This window comes from Mercenaria mercenaria, chromosome 1, assembly GCF_021730395.1.
Source record: "Mercenaria mercenaria strain notata chromosome 1, MADL_Memer_1, whole genome shotgun sequence".
In the NCBI taxonomy this organism is placed as follows: Eukaryota; Metazoa; Mollusca; class Bivalvia; order Venerida; family Veneridae; genus Mercenaria; species Mercenaria mercenaria.
The window spans coordinates 62,524,524-62,540,995 of record NC_069361.1 but is presented as its reverse complement, the minus strand read 5'-3'; the positions used below and the strand labels follow the sequence as shown (position 1 = coordinate 62,540,995).

Below are 16,472 nucleotides of genomic sequence, written 5' to 3'. Positions count from 1 at the left end.
TCCTCCACAACAGCCCGTTGATATCCGATGAATAGCGATATTAGCCACAACAAGATCTTTTAAACCAGTCTAGATTATCCTTAATATTCTTCACTTTAAAGAATATTTCATATATTTACAATAGTTAATTATCTTTGCAAAGAGTTAGACGGACAGTAGGCCTAAATAGTAAATAACTTCTGGTATGTTTTTGACATGTTAACTGTTTGCCTTTATGATAGTCACTTTGTTCTTGTGTGGTGGAGGACTTTTGATAGACAATATAAGGTAAAATTATTTTTTAAAAGTCAGAAAATATGCATCAGCCGGCTCTTAAGACACGAAACCACGCCCCCGTAAGATATATTTAATCGCCTTACTACAAGCCTTTTTACTTAATCTGCTATAAAAGGCTGCGTTTAATGTTGAAATTTTATATCTTAATTCAGACACTGACTACTTGGACGTGCTTTAAACTTTCCAAAGCATCTAATCACATTTTCTTGATTATTAAAAATTAGCTGGAGATGATCTGGTGTCAAAATTCAAAGCATTAATTGCCCTGCGGTGCGGAAGCCTACAGAAGCTTGTAAATTGTCATCATTATTACCATAGAGGATAATAAAGCTGCTGGATGATAGTGATTTGTCAAAAGACTCCGCCCATTATCCGGAGAAGGTGGGATTAAGCAGGAATAGATACTTCGATACCCGTTCTACGCATGCGCATACATCCTTCGGCTGATAATTTGTAGGACTTAAAAAAATTTCGACATTTAAATTCATCCTAAAGATGTAGATTGGTTCTTGGAGTAGCGAGGTACTTAAACGGAATAGTGATAAAGTGACATTGGAGACGCGACTCGAGTGTTCAAGATTAAGGACGTTATGTCCGTCAGTCCTAAGCATAGTACACCATTCTCTGTGACAGATATATTGAATCCTATTGAGGAGTTACAAAACTTTTCTAATTTTAACTTACCACTACGCAAAACGACGTTCGGGGAGACAGGAATCCCGGGCCTTGGGGCTTACAGTTATCGCGGCTCGGGTTCGCAGGGAGGAGTCGGAAGTATGAACAGTATGAGTGCCATGAGTGTGCCGGTCACAAACCCGTACCATAACTACGTGCCGCCACTAAGCCATCACACACCGAGCTTTACATCCCAGTACTGTAACGGTGGGGATTATTACACAGACCCTATGATGCGGAATGGAACCAACTGGTACAATGCAGGTTCTCCTGACCATAGGCTTACAAGTAAGTACTTTTAAATTTATAAAGTATTTATATAAAAGGCATAAAAAAACTAATATATATAACAACATTTGTACAATTTTCAGTGCGTCGGTCTGAATGCATTCTGAACTACATACTTTCTAGTAAAGCGTACTTGTTAAACGAAAATTAAAATATTTGACATATTTTTGTAATGGTGTTTTGTAATATTTTCTGTAATTTTGTTAAACTGATTTCCCGAAATGCGTAAACATCTAAAGATAAACACTGATAAAAAGAACGCTTGATCTGGGTAACATGGAACATAAAAATAACCATCCGTATAGATCTTGCATATATCCATACAGAGCTCGAGTTTCTCGTGCAACACATAAGTTATGATAAAGTCTTCCGACTATTCTAAATTATTTTGGAGAAAAGAATAACTATTCCGGCGAAATAAGAAAACTTAAGAATTAAGTATTTATTTTTTTTTTTGCCTTTACTGCTGTGTTTAGGCATATCTTTTTTTTTTTAATTGTTTATTTCTGTTCTGTTTATTTCTGTGTTTTCATGTCTGTAACTGCAGAGATACCTTCTGTAGGATTAACACTGGTGTTACGAAGTGTTACATATAAATATGTAATATGAGTGAACGTTTAGTTTTATTAATATGAATTTAAAGTAGTTTATTATTAAGTCTCTTCTAATTCTGAAAAATTATAACCATTTACATATTTTAATGCTTTTGGATATATAATTTTTACTTATGTCTGTAGGGGATGAGATTATAATAAACAATATAATGTACAAACATTCATCAAAGATTTGATAAAAACATACATATGTTATTGACTTCACCACTGTACGAAGTAACAGAATCAATGTATCAACTTCAATGCACTTTGTATATAGCATACAAGAAACAAGAATATAACAAAATAAATTTTCCCGCATGCCGAGCAATTGTAAGGAAAAAAATCCACTGTCATAATCACGAATTAAAACCAGAAGGACATGTCTGTAAATAATAAAATATTTTCTATGTTTTTTAAGAAAATAACGGCTTTGTAAGTCTGATAATTGTTATGGTACCGTTTCATTAAAATATATGATAACATATGTATTATGTTCGAATTCAACATCAAAAGTCGTCTGTTTAAATATCATTGCGGTGTAGCAGACATTAAAACAAAAGGGCGGTATCGGGTCACGTTGTGTATACATGCAGGTGTCACACGTCAAATTTTGAGAGCCCAAGTCGGGCTCCGGAGATAAAGCCCAACTTTTTCAAGTAGTGTTTTCCTGATCAACATGAAATCGGCTCCAAAGTTGAAAATAAACGTTAACTGATTACAGTTATACCAAAGTTTGGACAAGTTTGCTTGATAAAGACATTTGCTGGACAAACAAGGCAATTTGATACGCGCGGTTTGAGTAAATATGGTTCCTGTCATGTAACATATACATTTTTATTGTTGTATTAACCGTTTATAATAATGCGATTTTTAAATCATATAGATTATGTAAGAATTAAAGAAAAATACATGAGATATTCAACAAAACAAGAACGTTGTGTTTCAAGATCCATTGCTGAGTTGCTTGAATATATATATATTTTTTCAAATAAATAGAGATCCAATAATTTCTATATACGGAGTTTAAAAGATCTACATTTTTGGAATAAAAACTCTTGATTATATGTTATACAGGTTGTCTTCAGTTTCTAAGTTATAAAAAAAATAATTAAAACAAGATAATCAAGCGCCGGAATATTTAACTCTTTTTCAAGAAAGAAAACTATAAAATTATTATACACATAGCATCAAAATACACAAGTTTTAAAGCACAGCATGTTTTGGTGAAAAAATGAAAGAAAAATGAAGAAAATCCGTTTCTAGCATAGAACTAAGGGTATGCTCTGTATACACGCGCCTAGCTGACCATTCTTTATATCTATAGGGGAAATGTGCAGAAACATTCAATAAAATTATTTTGTATTTTGTTTAGATGTATGTTGTTGTTCAATTATTTACCCAATATAACACTAACTAACAGACAGCGCTGTAAGAGTTTTTGTTGGGTGTCATGGTCTTGTTTCCTATTGCATCAACTGATAGTCGGGAATGTACATGTTAGCATCGTGCTTTTAATAACTTATTAAATAAAACCCAGATCCGTGAAATACACAGTTCAGAAACTCATTTACCAGTTGTACAGTGTCATTCATATTCTTACAAAGACATATTCACTTTCATTTGTTAATAAAGTCAGGAATTCGACACTGTGTCTGAAATAGGAAACTCACACAGAGATAATTATAGCTTTTCAATCGAATCTGCCAAAACGCGCCTTTCTGTTGTATTCTTTTTACAGCGCGCTTACCATCCATACGTACCCACGACAATTAAACAATTAAACCTTTACTTATTGAGCAATAATGTAGAAATATGTTTTACTTCTGATTTTTTTTTGTCAATATTGCTAGGATGTAAATAAATAATTACTATTATTTTTATTGTGTGTGTACTCTATATATGGAAATAATATTAATTCATTTTTTTATTATACTATCAGTTACATCAAAATAAATCGTGATAAAATTATTTAAGGAATTTGTAATAAGTTGCATGAATACTATTAGTTATGTATTGTTAAAGTTTATTGTTTATAATTTATTGTTAACTGCATGTAGTTTTGTAGTTTATTTTCCTGTTGTTATTGTACACATTGTACATTCAACATTGTTTTTATAATACTGAATATATAACAACTCAAAGTTGAGTTTAATAAAATCATATAAAATTAAAAAAAAAAAAAACAAGACAGACTGATAATATACAAATATAAAAATCAAAAAAGGCACCAGGTACTCAATGAAAGGGGCGTATTTAAGCATGGGGCTAAATTATAGACTAAGTACTTCAAACGCTATATCATTTCTATCTAGAATAAAAGCAAAACAGGGTAAAAGTCCTCCCTTATTAAAGAACAAACTTAAGTATATCAAATTTGATTTGATTCATTTGATAGAGAAAGAGCAAATCACAAAATTGTTTAATTTTAAAAATCAGCAACTTAAATTCCATAATAATATTTCGCTAATTATCATGTATAGGCTTGGAATATTTCATTGTATCAGTTATTAAAATGACACAGAATCGGATTGAGATTTTTAGAAATCAATGTATTTGCAACGAAAAGCCGATCCTAAACAATATTTTTCTAATAAATACGACAAGGTGTTAAGATTATTTTCAACAGGTTAATCTTTCCTTGCAGGCTTACACCACCTGTTCGGCAAATTGTTCTATCCGATTTTCTCTTTGCACGTCTTGTAAAAATAATTTTGCGGCGCGTTTGACAAACGGCTTTAGTTTGGACAATTGAAATAATATTAGCACCATGTTAAAGAAAAATATTTTGTAATACCAAAATTTCGACGAAATGAATCGATGATTTTGGCAAATTGAAATATCTTTGAAATGTCTGCCAGTAAATTTTTTCGTTTATTTTGATTTCATTGTTTATTATTCAGGGAAAAATTAAATGCATAAAAACAATACTCAATTAAAATGCGACAGTGTAAGCAGAAAAAAACGCAACACACACTGAAAGTTTTGACAGTAACAAAATAATAAAGTAAAATAAATATTCCATAATAGATTAAATCGTTACTGGCATAGTTTTAAAATCATTTTATTTAAAGTACGTCGAAGACAGCAACAATTTAGCGAGGCGAAAATGGGATTCACAATTTAGAACAAAGTTGCAGCTTAAATTGTTTTTCTGTATGATTCTTGTTCAATATGTTTTTTTGCCATTCTGGACTACGAAATCAAAAAATGCAGTTTGACTTTATTAATCATTACACTCTCATGTTTAAAATAAAATCTCAATGCATATCATAAAAGTAAAATGAAAAAAAAAAATAGGAAAAAAATCTCGTGGGCGTTTCGATATTTTGTACATCAGTATTTAAGAATCTTCCTATAGATTTGATTGATTTAATCATATTTTATTGCTTTTTGATATGAAGTTATTACAATAACAATTCAAACATACATAATCAAAGGGCAAAAGGGTCGGACAACAAGTTCTGACAACATTAAATCCTTCCCTTAAGCTGTAGATAGAAAAAAACGAAAACAAAAAATAACATCATATTAACTCGAGCAATAATAAACTACAAGATATACAAGTGTTTATAAGAGAAAATAAAGTAATGAAAATAAAAACACTTTATAGATTTGATTCTTGCCGTGAACTTAATAATAATAATAATAATAATAATAATAATAATAATAATAAAGACTTAATTTAACGAGGGAACACACTTAAACAAGTCAGTTTTCCACGAGGCCTTCAAAAATATATACATTTACACGAAATATGTTACAAAAAGCATGCGCTAAAAGTATAATAATCAAAAAGCAAAGTTATTATCTCAAGGGCTACTAGCTTTTAGGAAAAAAACTCTAGTAGAGATCACATAAACTAAATTCAGGCCTCTTTTTATTTTAATTTTTCGACGTAAATCTATTTTTTTAGATGTATTAATAGGTATTTTTTCATCTATAGATGTTTAAAAATAAGTAATTAACTTACTTACTTATAGATTAATGTTGTATTTATCTTTTAGTAATATCTTTATCTTTATTTACAGTTTCCCGCCTGATGAGTGGTCAGAGCTCGTGCGCAATGTCCCCGATGTCGTCCGGTATGAATCACATGAGCAACATGGGAATCCCTGGCTTAGATCACAACAAGGCAATGCAGTTCCCACTCACTCAACGCCGGAAACGGAGGATACTTTTCTCTCAAGCACAAGTGTATGAACTTGAGAGAAGATTTAAACAGCAGAAGTATCTCTCGGCCCCGGAGAGAGAACATCTAGCCAGCATGATCAATCTTACCCCAACTCAAGTTAAAATATGGTTCCAGAATCACCGGTATAAGTGCAAACGTCAACAGAAGGACAAAGACAAATTAGACTCAAGTACAAGCTCAAATACGAGCGAAAATTCACCACAACAATCTCAGAACACTCAGAGTTCGCCCAAAAAAGTGGCAGTTCCTGTTTTAGTCAAGGACGGGAAGCCATGTTCTAATAATGGAAACACTGACTCTCAGAATACACAACCTGCGCATGCGCAACCCCGTGTGAGTTCCGCATCACATAATCAGACTGGTTCCAGCCCTGTTCATGTTCACAGCTCTTCTAGTGCCAAGGTAAATGGTGCCCCTCACCTACATGGAAATACGATGTCATCTGTTAATTCATCTACGCATTGTTTTTCATCATCATCATCATCGTTGTCGTCTCCATCGTCAGGGATATATAATAGCATAAATTACCCCACCCCGGCTGTAATGAATGGAGCCTCACCGTACTTACTTAGTGGACGAACATGGTGACGGAACATTGAAGACAATCACGAAACGTGTTAAAGGATTTTTATTGTTTCCGTCTTCATTGATCAGTGTTTACCCTTCCCAAGTTTAACGCCCGTTAAACCTCTGCTTTATTGGTTTGCACAAACGCAACGTGCTATAAAATAAAAGATAGGAAAGAATTTAGTTACACTCCCCAAACTTAGAGATGACATAAGGCGACTGTGACCATTTATGAACATTTTATTTAAACATGCAGCTATTTGCATTGATGCATACTTTAATACTTAGATTTTAGGAGTTTTTTCTGTCGGCAATAAATACTCATTGTCACCAGAGAAATCCGCTTCATCTATCACAATTTATTTGGCACATATGACAGGACGTCCATATAAAATATATCTAAGATATTATTGAACCTTGTAGTTATGTGTTGGGGCATGAAATTTATTTCTATCCCAAAGGTTTCTGTTATTGAAAAAAAACAACAACAGAAAAACCTCGGATACTTCAATTTGTTCATAAAATGAAAAACACGGTCATCAAGAAATAAGCACATTTAAAAAAAAAAAAAAAAACAGTTATATAATGAATCTACCCGTTAAAAATCGCACAAGTTCTTTTTTCTATAATTGGGATTTTATATAATGTGCTTTTATACTTTTATTTATACTTTTTTGTTTATAAGCAGACTTTTACACTGTCATATGAATTAAATTTCCCATCAACAAAGACGTGTTGTGTTCACGAATAAAGTAGTAGTTTGTAATCTGCTCCATGATTACTGTATACATTAATCAAAAGCATGCGTACACAGACCTACCAATAACATAACTACAGTAATAAACAATCAGAAGGAAAAAATGATTTATATTGCAACTATCACTATGGAATTGTTATACTTTATTTTATCTACTGCCAAATTTCTTGAATGGTTTTAAATTTAACTATTTATGTAGAGTGCACGAACGATCGTGCCGGAGGACCCTTTTGTCTCGTTTTCTATGTACAGCTTACTATTTGTCGTCCAGACCCTGGGATATAGTCTGTGTTCCAGAATTATTGTATAATTTATATGTTTAAGACGTTTATTGGTTAAAAATGACAATCAATAAATTATATTTAAAGAAATTGTACATTTGGTTCTTCTTTTATTTGTGTGCGAATGTGAAGGATGGAAGTGAGTGATAGAAACACCACAGAAACAAGATAACTCCTCATTATACATAACAGCCGTTATGTAGAGATAACTGGATACAGATAAACTTTTCAATCGTTTATTTGTACATGCATGGCATTAATCAATAATCGGAAATGAAATTACTCACACTGATGAAAATCTATACTAGTATACTTGATTGTGAGTGTACATACTGTATATAACCTGTGGTCAGCCTTTTGTATTAGCACATATGACGAAGGGATAAGAATTGTATAATACACAAATAAAAAATTCAAAAAATACTAGTAAGTGATTTATAAATCATAAGCATTCATTTGTTTACATTAAAATACCAGCACAACACTATTCCTGGCATTTTATGAGTTATAAGTACTTTTAAACACGATTTAGATAACTTCAAAGTATCAATCATTTTACTGTCCTAAAACACTACAGATGGTAGACATATTTATTTTATCCTGTTTTGGTTTTTTTCACTTTCCTTTTTTTATTCGGTTTTTCAATATGGTAAAAACATGAAAGATATTTCAGAACAAGTTATATTTCCAGTCAGAACCTTCTTTATTAAAATAGATATTTTCTGTGTAAGAAAGTTTACATTGTATCATATTTGTTGATTATCTGGTGTTCACTTGTAAGTTAACAACAGCAGTAAACTGATATTTGCAGATAAAAATCCAGATAAAAGTCCTATTTTATTCTAAACGTCCTCACGGGTAGCCTTTTTGAGCTTTAAAGAAATCTTTTATCTCAATTTTATGACCAAAATGTACTTTTCTCTGTGAAAAAAAGGTTTAAAAAGATTTTTTTTTATGCCAGTTAAGATGTCCTCAATGGTTCATACTAATCTATCAACATATAAAGTCAACATTTAAATTTTAAAGACTGTTGTTGTTTTTTGTCCAAAATGACTGATGTTTATAATTGAAAATACCCTGTTTAAAGTCGATTTTTGACGATAAATTCAAAACTAATCAAGGTATTTTGAAAACTGGAATGTTCCGATTACCTCCCTTGAAGTTCTTTTAAATTTAACGATATGATTCAACATGACGTAACTTATTTATATACCAGTCGACATGGCACAAATAATTTATAATTATAATATGCTATAAATTAGCATGGCGCAAATTATTCATAACATGATATAAGGCAACATGACACAACTTACTCATATATCATACTATAAGTCAACATGGCTTAACATATTCATTACAAGATATAAGTCTACACGCATCATATATCATACTATAAGTCAACATGGATTAACATATTCATTACAAGATATAAGTCTACACGCATCATATATCATACTATAAGTCAACATAGATTAAGATATTCATTACAAGATATAAGTCTACACGCATCATATACCATGCTATAAGTCAACACAGCGATTAGTTCATTCAAATCAACATGGCTTAACTTATTTATGTAACATGCTATACATATATTTTTTAAGATGCTACAAGTCAACATGGCACAAGTTATTCATAAAACATGATACAAGTCGATCTTCTTAAAACATGTTCTAAATCAACATGGCGCAACCTCTAGATCTATATGCGAAATTATTCATATAACACAATTTAAGATTTAGAAGTATATCATCAAAACACAGAAGTTTTTGCTAAACAAACACTATCTTTACCAACAATCTACCTGTCCATTACATGTTCTACCGTACTTAGAATATTCTCAAAAAGTTGTCTCCCTTTAAAAATGAATGCCATCTGTAAACAAATAGAAATAAACAATTGTTGAACACTACGTTCCACCTAGTTATGTGAAATTTCAACGCTGGAACATTATTGCAAATGCATCAAATTGAAGATATGTAACAGTTCTTTGAAAATGATGAGATTTTAAAGGCGTTGAACTGTCCGAAAGTGTGGCTAAACTTATTCACGTTCAACTGATTTCATTTTGGCTTTGTTATTTGTCCAATATGGTCATTGGTGCCAGGTCGTATTGGCCTAAGGTCAACGATCGAGCACCATTACGACTGGCAGAAGAGAAGTACTAAGGCCAGTATGAATAACTTGATTAACGATTTTTTTTCTCAACTCAGTAATGCCCATCCTCCTTAATTTAACCTATCGAAATACTTAAATCCCGTATATTTTTTGGTCCTGTCTTCTCGTATTGGCCATAATTGTTTTCACCTTGGCTAATTCGAGTTTGGTAATGGTTCATATGACCTAATATTATGTCCAATATTGCATAATTGACTAATAATGTTTTATTTGTTTGAGGATGGTCGTACAAGGTAGATTGCCAATACGACTGACAGAGAGGAAACAACATAACCATATGATATCACTTGATTAATGATGATTTTGTTATTCAACTCCATATTTACCCCTTCAGTTTAACAAGTCAGTTGCTCGAATCCCGTATATGGACCTTTTTTCTCGTATTGGCTCTGATTTTATTTTTTCATATTGGCTCGGCTGAGTTTGGCAGAATTTGCTGAATCTGTTTCCTACATGATATGCACAATTTCTCTAATGTTGTTCGCAAAATTGCAAAGTTGAATAATAAAACATGCTATACGTTAATATACATCAACATCGCACATTATTCATATAACATGCTATCTGTCAACATCGCACATTATTCATATAACATGCTCTCTGTCAACATCGCACATTATTATTGATATAACATGCTCTCTGTCAACATCGCACATTATTTATATAACATGCTCTCTGTCAACATCGCACATTATTCATATAACATGCTCTCTGTCAACATCGCACATTATTCATATAACATGCTCTCTGTCAACATCGCATATTATTCATATAACATGCTATCTGTCAACATCGCACATTATTCATATAACATGCAATCTGTCAATATCGCTCAACTTATTCATTTAGTATGCTGCACGTCAACATCGCACCAACTTATTCATATAATACAAATTAACATAGCTCAACTATTCATATAAAATGACTGAAGTCAGCATGGCTCAATTTGTTCATATAACATTATATGTCAGCATGTTTGAATTTGTTCATATAACATGATATAAATCAGCATGGCTCAAATTGTTCATATAACATTATATGTCAGCATGGTTGAATTTGTTCATATAACATGATATAAGTCAGCTCGGCTCAATTTGTTCATATAACATATGTCAGCATGGCTGAAATTGTTCATATAACATATGTCAGCATTGTCAATATGTTAATATAACACGATATGTCAGCATGGTTCAGTTTGTTCATTTTGCATGGTATAAGTCAGTTTTGCTCATTATGTTCGTGATATCATAATATATGTAACATGATATCACGTAGAAGCATTTAGATGACATAGATCAGCAATTAGGTCATCTCCCAAACTCAACCTCAGCCACATCCGGTAGAAGACTGCACTCTGCTGACTACAGTAGGGATTGCCTATGCTAAATGTGCTGCTACATACCATATCCAAATTTGGTAACTAATGCTGATTATATCCGAAAAGTGTCATTACACCCCAGGATCGAGATAGTACGTTCACTATGGTTGACTGTCTATTTTCCTCGACTCCGCTCTTACACACAGTGATGGGCTTGTTTATGAAGCGCATGACAGACGATATCAGTCCTGCTGGTATACATGCACGCCAACATCAATACAGAAAACAATTTACATTTACAGACAAGGGTTGTCATTTATCTAAGGACTTTATACGCTTTTACTTCCTTTCTGGGAAACAATCGTAGCAATTACACAGTAACATGCTCGCAGGGAAAGACCTTGTCACGTCTCAGCTGATGGTCTTAGATACAGCAACCTGCTGGCAAGGACAGACCTAGTCACGTCTCAAATGACGGTCTTACACACAGCAACCTGCTGGCAAGGACAGACCTTGTCACGTCTCAGCTAACGGTCTTACAATATTGTTATATGCTAATATAATACAACTTTTCCAATGTGTTTTTCATCGACTTCGCTTGCAAAACCTTTGATCCTCCGCACAAACTCTTAGTAGACATAAAATAAAGACACCCGTAACGTTAGTCCAGGTCAACATCCATCGAAAAGTTCAAACATAGAACTCCCAGGCTGAAAACTTACCTGATATCTGAAAAGAGATATCTGATGAATTAATAATAAAAGTTTTCTTTGATATAACATTTCACTTCGGATCATATTGATAAATATGCGACCTTCCACCTCCGTATTTTACCTGCACGCCTATTTGGAATATACACACTATATAATTTGACAAATATTTACTTTTAATTGCATTATTATCAAAGCAGATAGGTTTGGTAAAGATGAATGAGATGTATTTTTAAAGTACGTTCGGTATATCAGCATTATGTTGAATGGTTCAATATAGAAAATAAACCTACTACCCGGGGAGATATGTTTAAACAAACGAGGAAAGTTTAAGGTTTCACAGGTGCGCAAATACTAATTTCATGTGTAGACGTAGAGGTTTTGTGTTGAGCTATTCATTAACGTTATATGAGGACACAAGCAGATGAAAGAGTGAAATGTTCTCACATTGTGCTCTGTCATGAAGCAAAGGTTTACATATAAAGGTTCCCTTGCTGTACAAACTCCACCGGGCAGACGTTTGAAATACGATATATATTGGTATTATTTGTTCGATAAAAACTTTAACTTTCTTCTGTCTTGCGTTTTACAGAATAAAATCCATTTTATTGACTTTGTGACGACCGTGATTGTGAAAGTAAAATGGAAACTCCTATAGCGTAGGATATAAAAACAGTGTGAAATCTGGTAGAGGTATATCAACAGACTAACATGTAAAACATGCTACAAAATTCTGACAACAAAAAATTACAATTGTTTGAAAAACGTTGATATAATGATACGATGTAGCATTTTTAGACTGTCCTTCCTAATTAGGAATTTATATCCAATTATGTGATATTCACTTAATTACCTAATATTGTAATGCATGATCAGAAATTAATAGAATTGTTTTATTTCTATAGAAAGTGCCCCCCCCCCCCCCCCCCAATAAAAGTCCACACAAATTTTGCTGCAAGCGCCATGTACATTTTTTCAGCATTTTAATATGTAGTGTAATTCTGTTTTCTATAACTATTTTAGGAAAGCGTGGCCGATGACAGAATTACAGATAACTTTCTATCACAAATGGATCATTGAAGTTTTAGATTAATGATTTGTTTTATCATTTTTGTTTGGAAAACACATTTGTTCCAAAGTTGAAATATGCAGCGTTCAGGTCGAGATGAGACAATGTTAAAAAAAGGCAATGATAAAACCGTGTATCTTGTCACCTTCTGAAATTAATGTTTAAAGTTTTCAAAACTTTAATGTATGTTTTGACAAAAGTTGGACTTCCACCTGACAAACCATTTGTGGAATTAACATTGTCTCGCTCGTTGCTATACGAGCTAGCAGACTTACGAAATCTTTCGAGACAGAAGATTGCTGATTTGTGCGCACATTGCTCATTTCTTGACAAGTGATAAATTCATTGTCATAAATAAATTACATGTAGCTGTTATATGATAAGAGCTGTCGGAAGACAACAACGCTCGAATATTCAACTGCCTTGTCAATTGAATGAATATAAAAGTCGAAAAATGGTATTATTCTGCAAAATAGCGTTATGGAACCTATGCAGTGCAAATCAGTTCATCGCAATGAGTATGTGTGTGAAGTTTCAATCCATTCCCATACGTGGATATTGAGATACCAGCTTACATATAAAACCTTAACCAAAAATTGCTAAGTCGAAAAAAGGGCATAATTTTGTAAAGTAGACGTATGGAAAATGTGCATCATCAAAGTGAACACGTGTGTGATGCTTCAATCCATACAAAAACGTAATAAAAAGTCAAAAAGGGACATTATTTTGTAAAAAAGCAAAACAGAGTTATGGGACCTGTTCAGTTTAAATCAGTTCATCACAGTGATTGAGTGTATAAAGTTTTAATCCATTCCCACAAGTGGTTACTGAGATACAAATTTACATACAAAACTTAACTTAATAGGGACGCCGACGCCAACGAATGGATAAGTCCACTACCTATTCTTTGAATAATCGACCCAAAATGAATTTTACATCTAAAAAGTCCGAATAAAGCATCATCAACTTTTACATTGTTTTCTAGTGCTAGTTGTATCACGTTCGGTGGGAAGTCAGCAGTTTGAGTTTATCCAGTTGCAGTCAGTCATTAAGTATATTTGACAAGAGAAATCTCGAAATATGAAAAATATTGAAAGTGGATTGCCTCAGTATTGACAGAGCGGAGATAATTTATTTACAAATGGTATTTACGTCTCACCTTTGGATGTCTTCACACTGGCCATAGCTTTATCAGATCAAGTGGTTCCAACGTTGTTTGAGCGGTGAATTTTACGCCGATCAGATGGAGAAATATGGCCGATACTACAAATTTCCGGTATTGTAAGTATGATTTAAAGGAATTTCTACCCGTTAAATAAGCAATCAAATGAAAACGATGGGTGCACCTGGAGCGCAAATGTATCTATGTTTTAGCACATGTGTCTATTTAGCTGAGATTTGAGCTGTTTATTCAAACACTTCTGTACAGTCCGACGGGGGAAGGAGATTTTTGACAGTTTTTGAAAATATCGCCTCAAATATAGTGTTTATTGGGAGCAAGTAACTGTTAAAACACTTTTTATGTAAAGGGCTATCTCTTAAAACAAAGCGTGTGTATTTTCATAGAATTATTCAGGGTTGTTTCTGAACAATCGGCCGAAAACCTAATGCAACGCCGTTTCGAGTGGGTCGCTATGCAACGCAATCAAGTGAATACCGTTCTGTGTCTTACTTGCGAAGTCTTATCCGTCTTAAAAACAGTCATTATTTTCAAAGCCTAACAATGAATTAATTAATTTGGAGAGTTTTATATCACCATAATGATCCCGCCATTTCTAATAAATTGTACTTTTACATTTTCATGCTCGCTTAACATTTAACAGATTTTTGCGGACATTGTCAAAAATCATCAACACAAAAACATAAAGCAAGGATGAACATCGAACACTATCATTAAGTAATAATAGTATTAGTTCGTTAAAACAAGAACGAGTTCAAGGATATTTATCTCCCCCACGAATGGTACTGAACAGCATGCCAAAAGCGGGTTGACTCTTTAAATCAGTATAGTTATAGTTGGTTACTTTTAGTCTCTTAAAACCAATACATTGCGATTTCATTACAGATTTGTTGTGCATTTAAGCTGTTTCATACAAAATAAATAAAATTTGGTCCATGATAAAAGTATTGATCAGTTGTTTGTATATATTTTCATTCATATTTCTTGTGAAACGTCCATTTATTTTCAGAGAGATAAATCGCAGAGACCGTTAAAATTGGGTAGGGAAAAGCATGATTTTATTTGTCCTCCATAAAACAGAAAACGATGTAATAAAATTCTATGGTTGCCGTTTAAAAATGAAAATACAAATGAAATACAGACATCAATGAAAAAAAAAACGTTTTGTTGGAGACAGTTAAATAGTACAACTGTAACACGTCTCTCTAAGTTAAAACTATATCTATTTCCACAAATTATATATACAAACATGAGTACTATATTTAAATTAACAAAATTTGATAAAAAGACATACATCAATCAAGATAGTACAAACAAACAAAGGAATTTTTAATCGAATGGATTGGAAAACCAGCTACTTAAAACTTATATTGAAATCCGCTCCATGAAGCCACGTCTCTCTTAGTACTGCAAGTCCGTTTATCTCCTTTCATTGGTGTCTGTATTTCATTTGTATTTTTGTGTTTGAAAGGCGACCATAGAGGTTTATTACGTTGTTTCTGTTTTATGGAGGACAAATAAAATCTTGTCTTTTCACTGGCCAGTTTTAACGTTCTCTGTGATTTATCTCTCTGAAAATAAATGAACGCTACACCGGGAATATGAATGAAAATATGTACAAACAACTGATCAATACTTTTATCATGAACCAAACTTTATTTATTTTGTATGAACAGCTTAAATGCACAACAAATCTGTAATAAAATCGCAATGTATTGGTTTTAAGGGACTAAAAAATAACCCGCTGTAACTATACTGATTTAAAGAGTCAACCCGCTTTTGGCATGCTGTTCAGTACCATTCGTGGAGGAGATAAATATCCTTGAACTGGTTCTTGTTTTTACGAATTATTACTATTATTTACTTAATGTTATTGTTCGATGTTCGTCCTTGCTTTATGTTTTTGTGTTGATGTTTGTTTGACAATGTCCGCAAAAATATGTTAAATGTTAAGCGAGCATAAAATGTATTATATATATTTAGTACAAGATATTAGAAATGGCGGGATCATTATAATGATATAAAACTCTCTAAATTTATTCATTGTTAGGCTTTAATGACTGTTTTTAAGACGGATGAGACTAATCAAGTAAGACACAGAACGGTATCCACTTGATTGCGTTGCATGGCGACCCACTCGAAACGGCGTTGCATTAGGTTTTCGGCCGATTGTTCAGAAACAACCCTGAATAATTCTATGAAAATAAACACGCTTTGTTTTAAGAGATAGCCCTTTACATAAAAAGTGTTTTAACAGTTACTTGCTCCCAATAAACACTATATTTGAGGCGATATTTTCAAAAACTGTCAAAAATCTCCTTCCCACGTCGGACTGTACAGAAGTGTTTGAATAAACGGCACAAATCTCAGCTAAATAGACACATG

At 32.7% G+C, this 16,472-nt stretch overlaps 1 protein-coding gene across 1 annotated transcript; it reads left to right on the top strand.

Moving 5' to 3' along the window:
- Positions 1 to 458: 458 nt before the first annotated feature.
- LOC123536163 (thyroid transcription factor 1-like) lies at positions 459 to 7,727 on the top strand. Its single transcript, XM_045319076.2, has 2 exons — positions 459 to 1,239; positions 5,864 to 7,727. The coding sequence occupies exons 1-2, from the start codon at positions 867 to 869 to the stop codon at positions 6,613 to 6,615; spliced, it is 1,125 nt and encodes a 374-aa protein (XP_045175011.1). The 5' UTR covers positions 459 to 866; the 3' UTR covers positions 6,616 to 7,727.
- Positions 7,728 to 16,472: the final 8,745 nt, after the last annotated feature.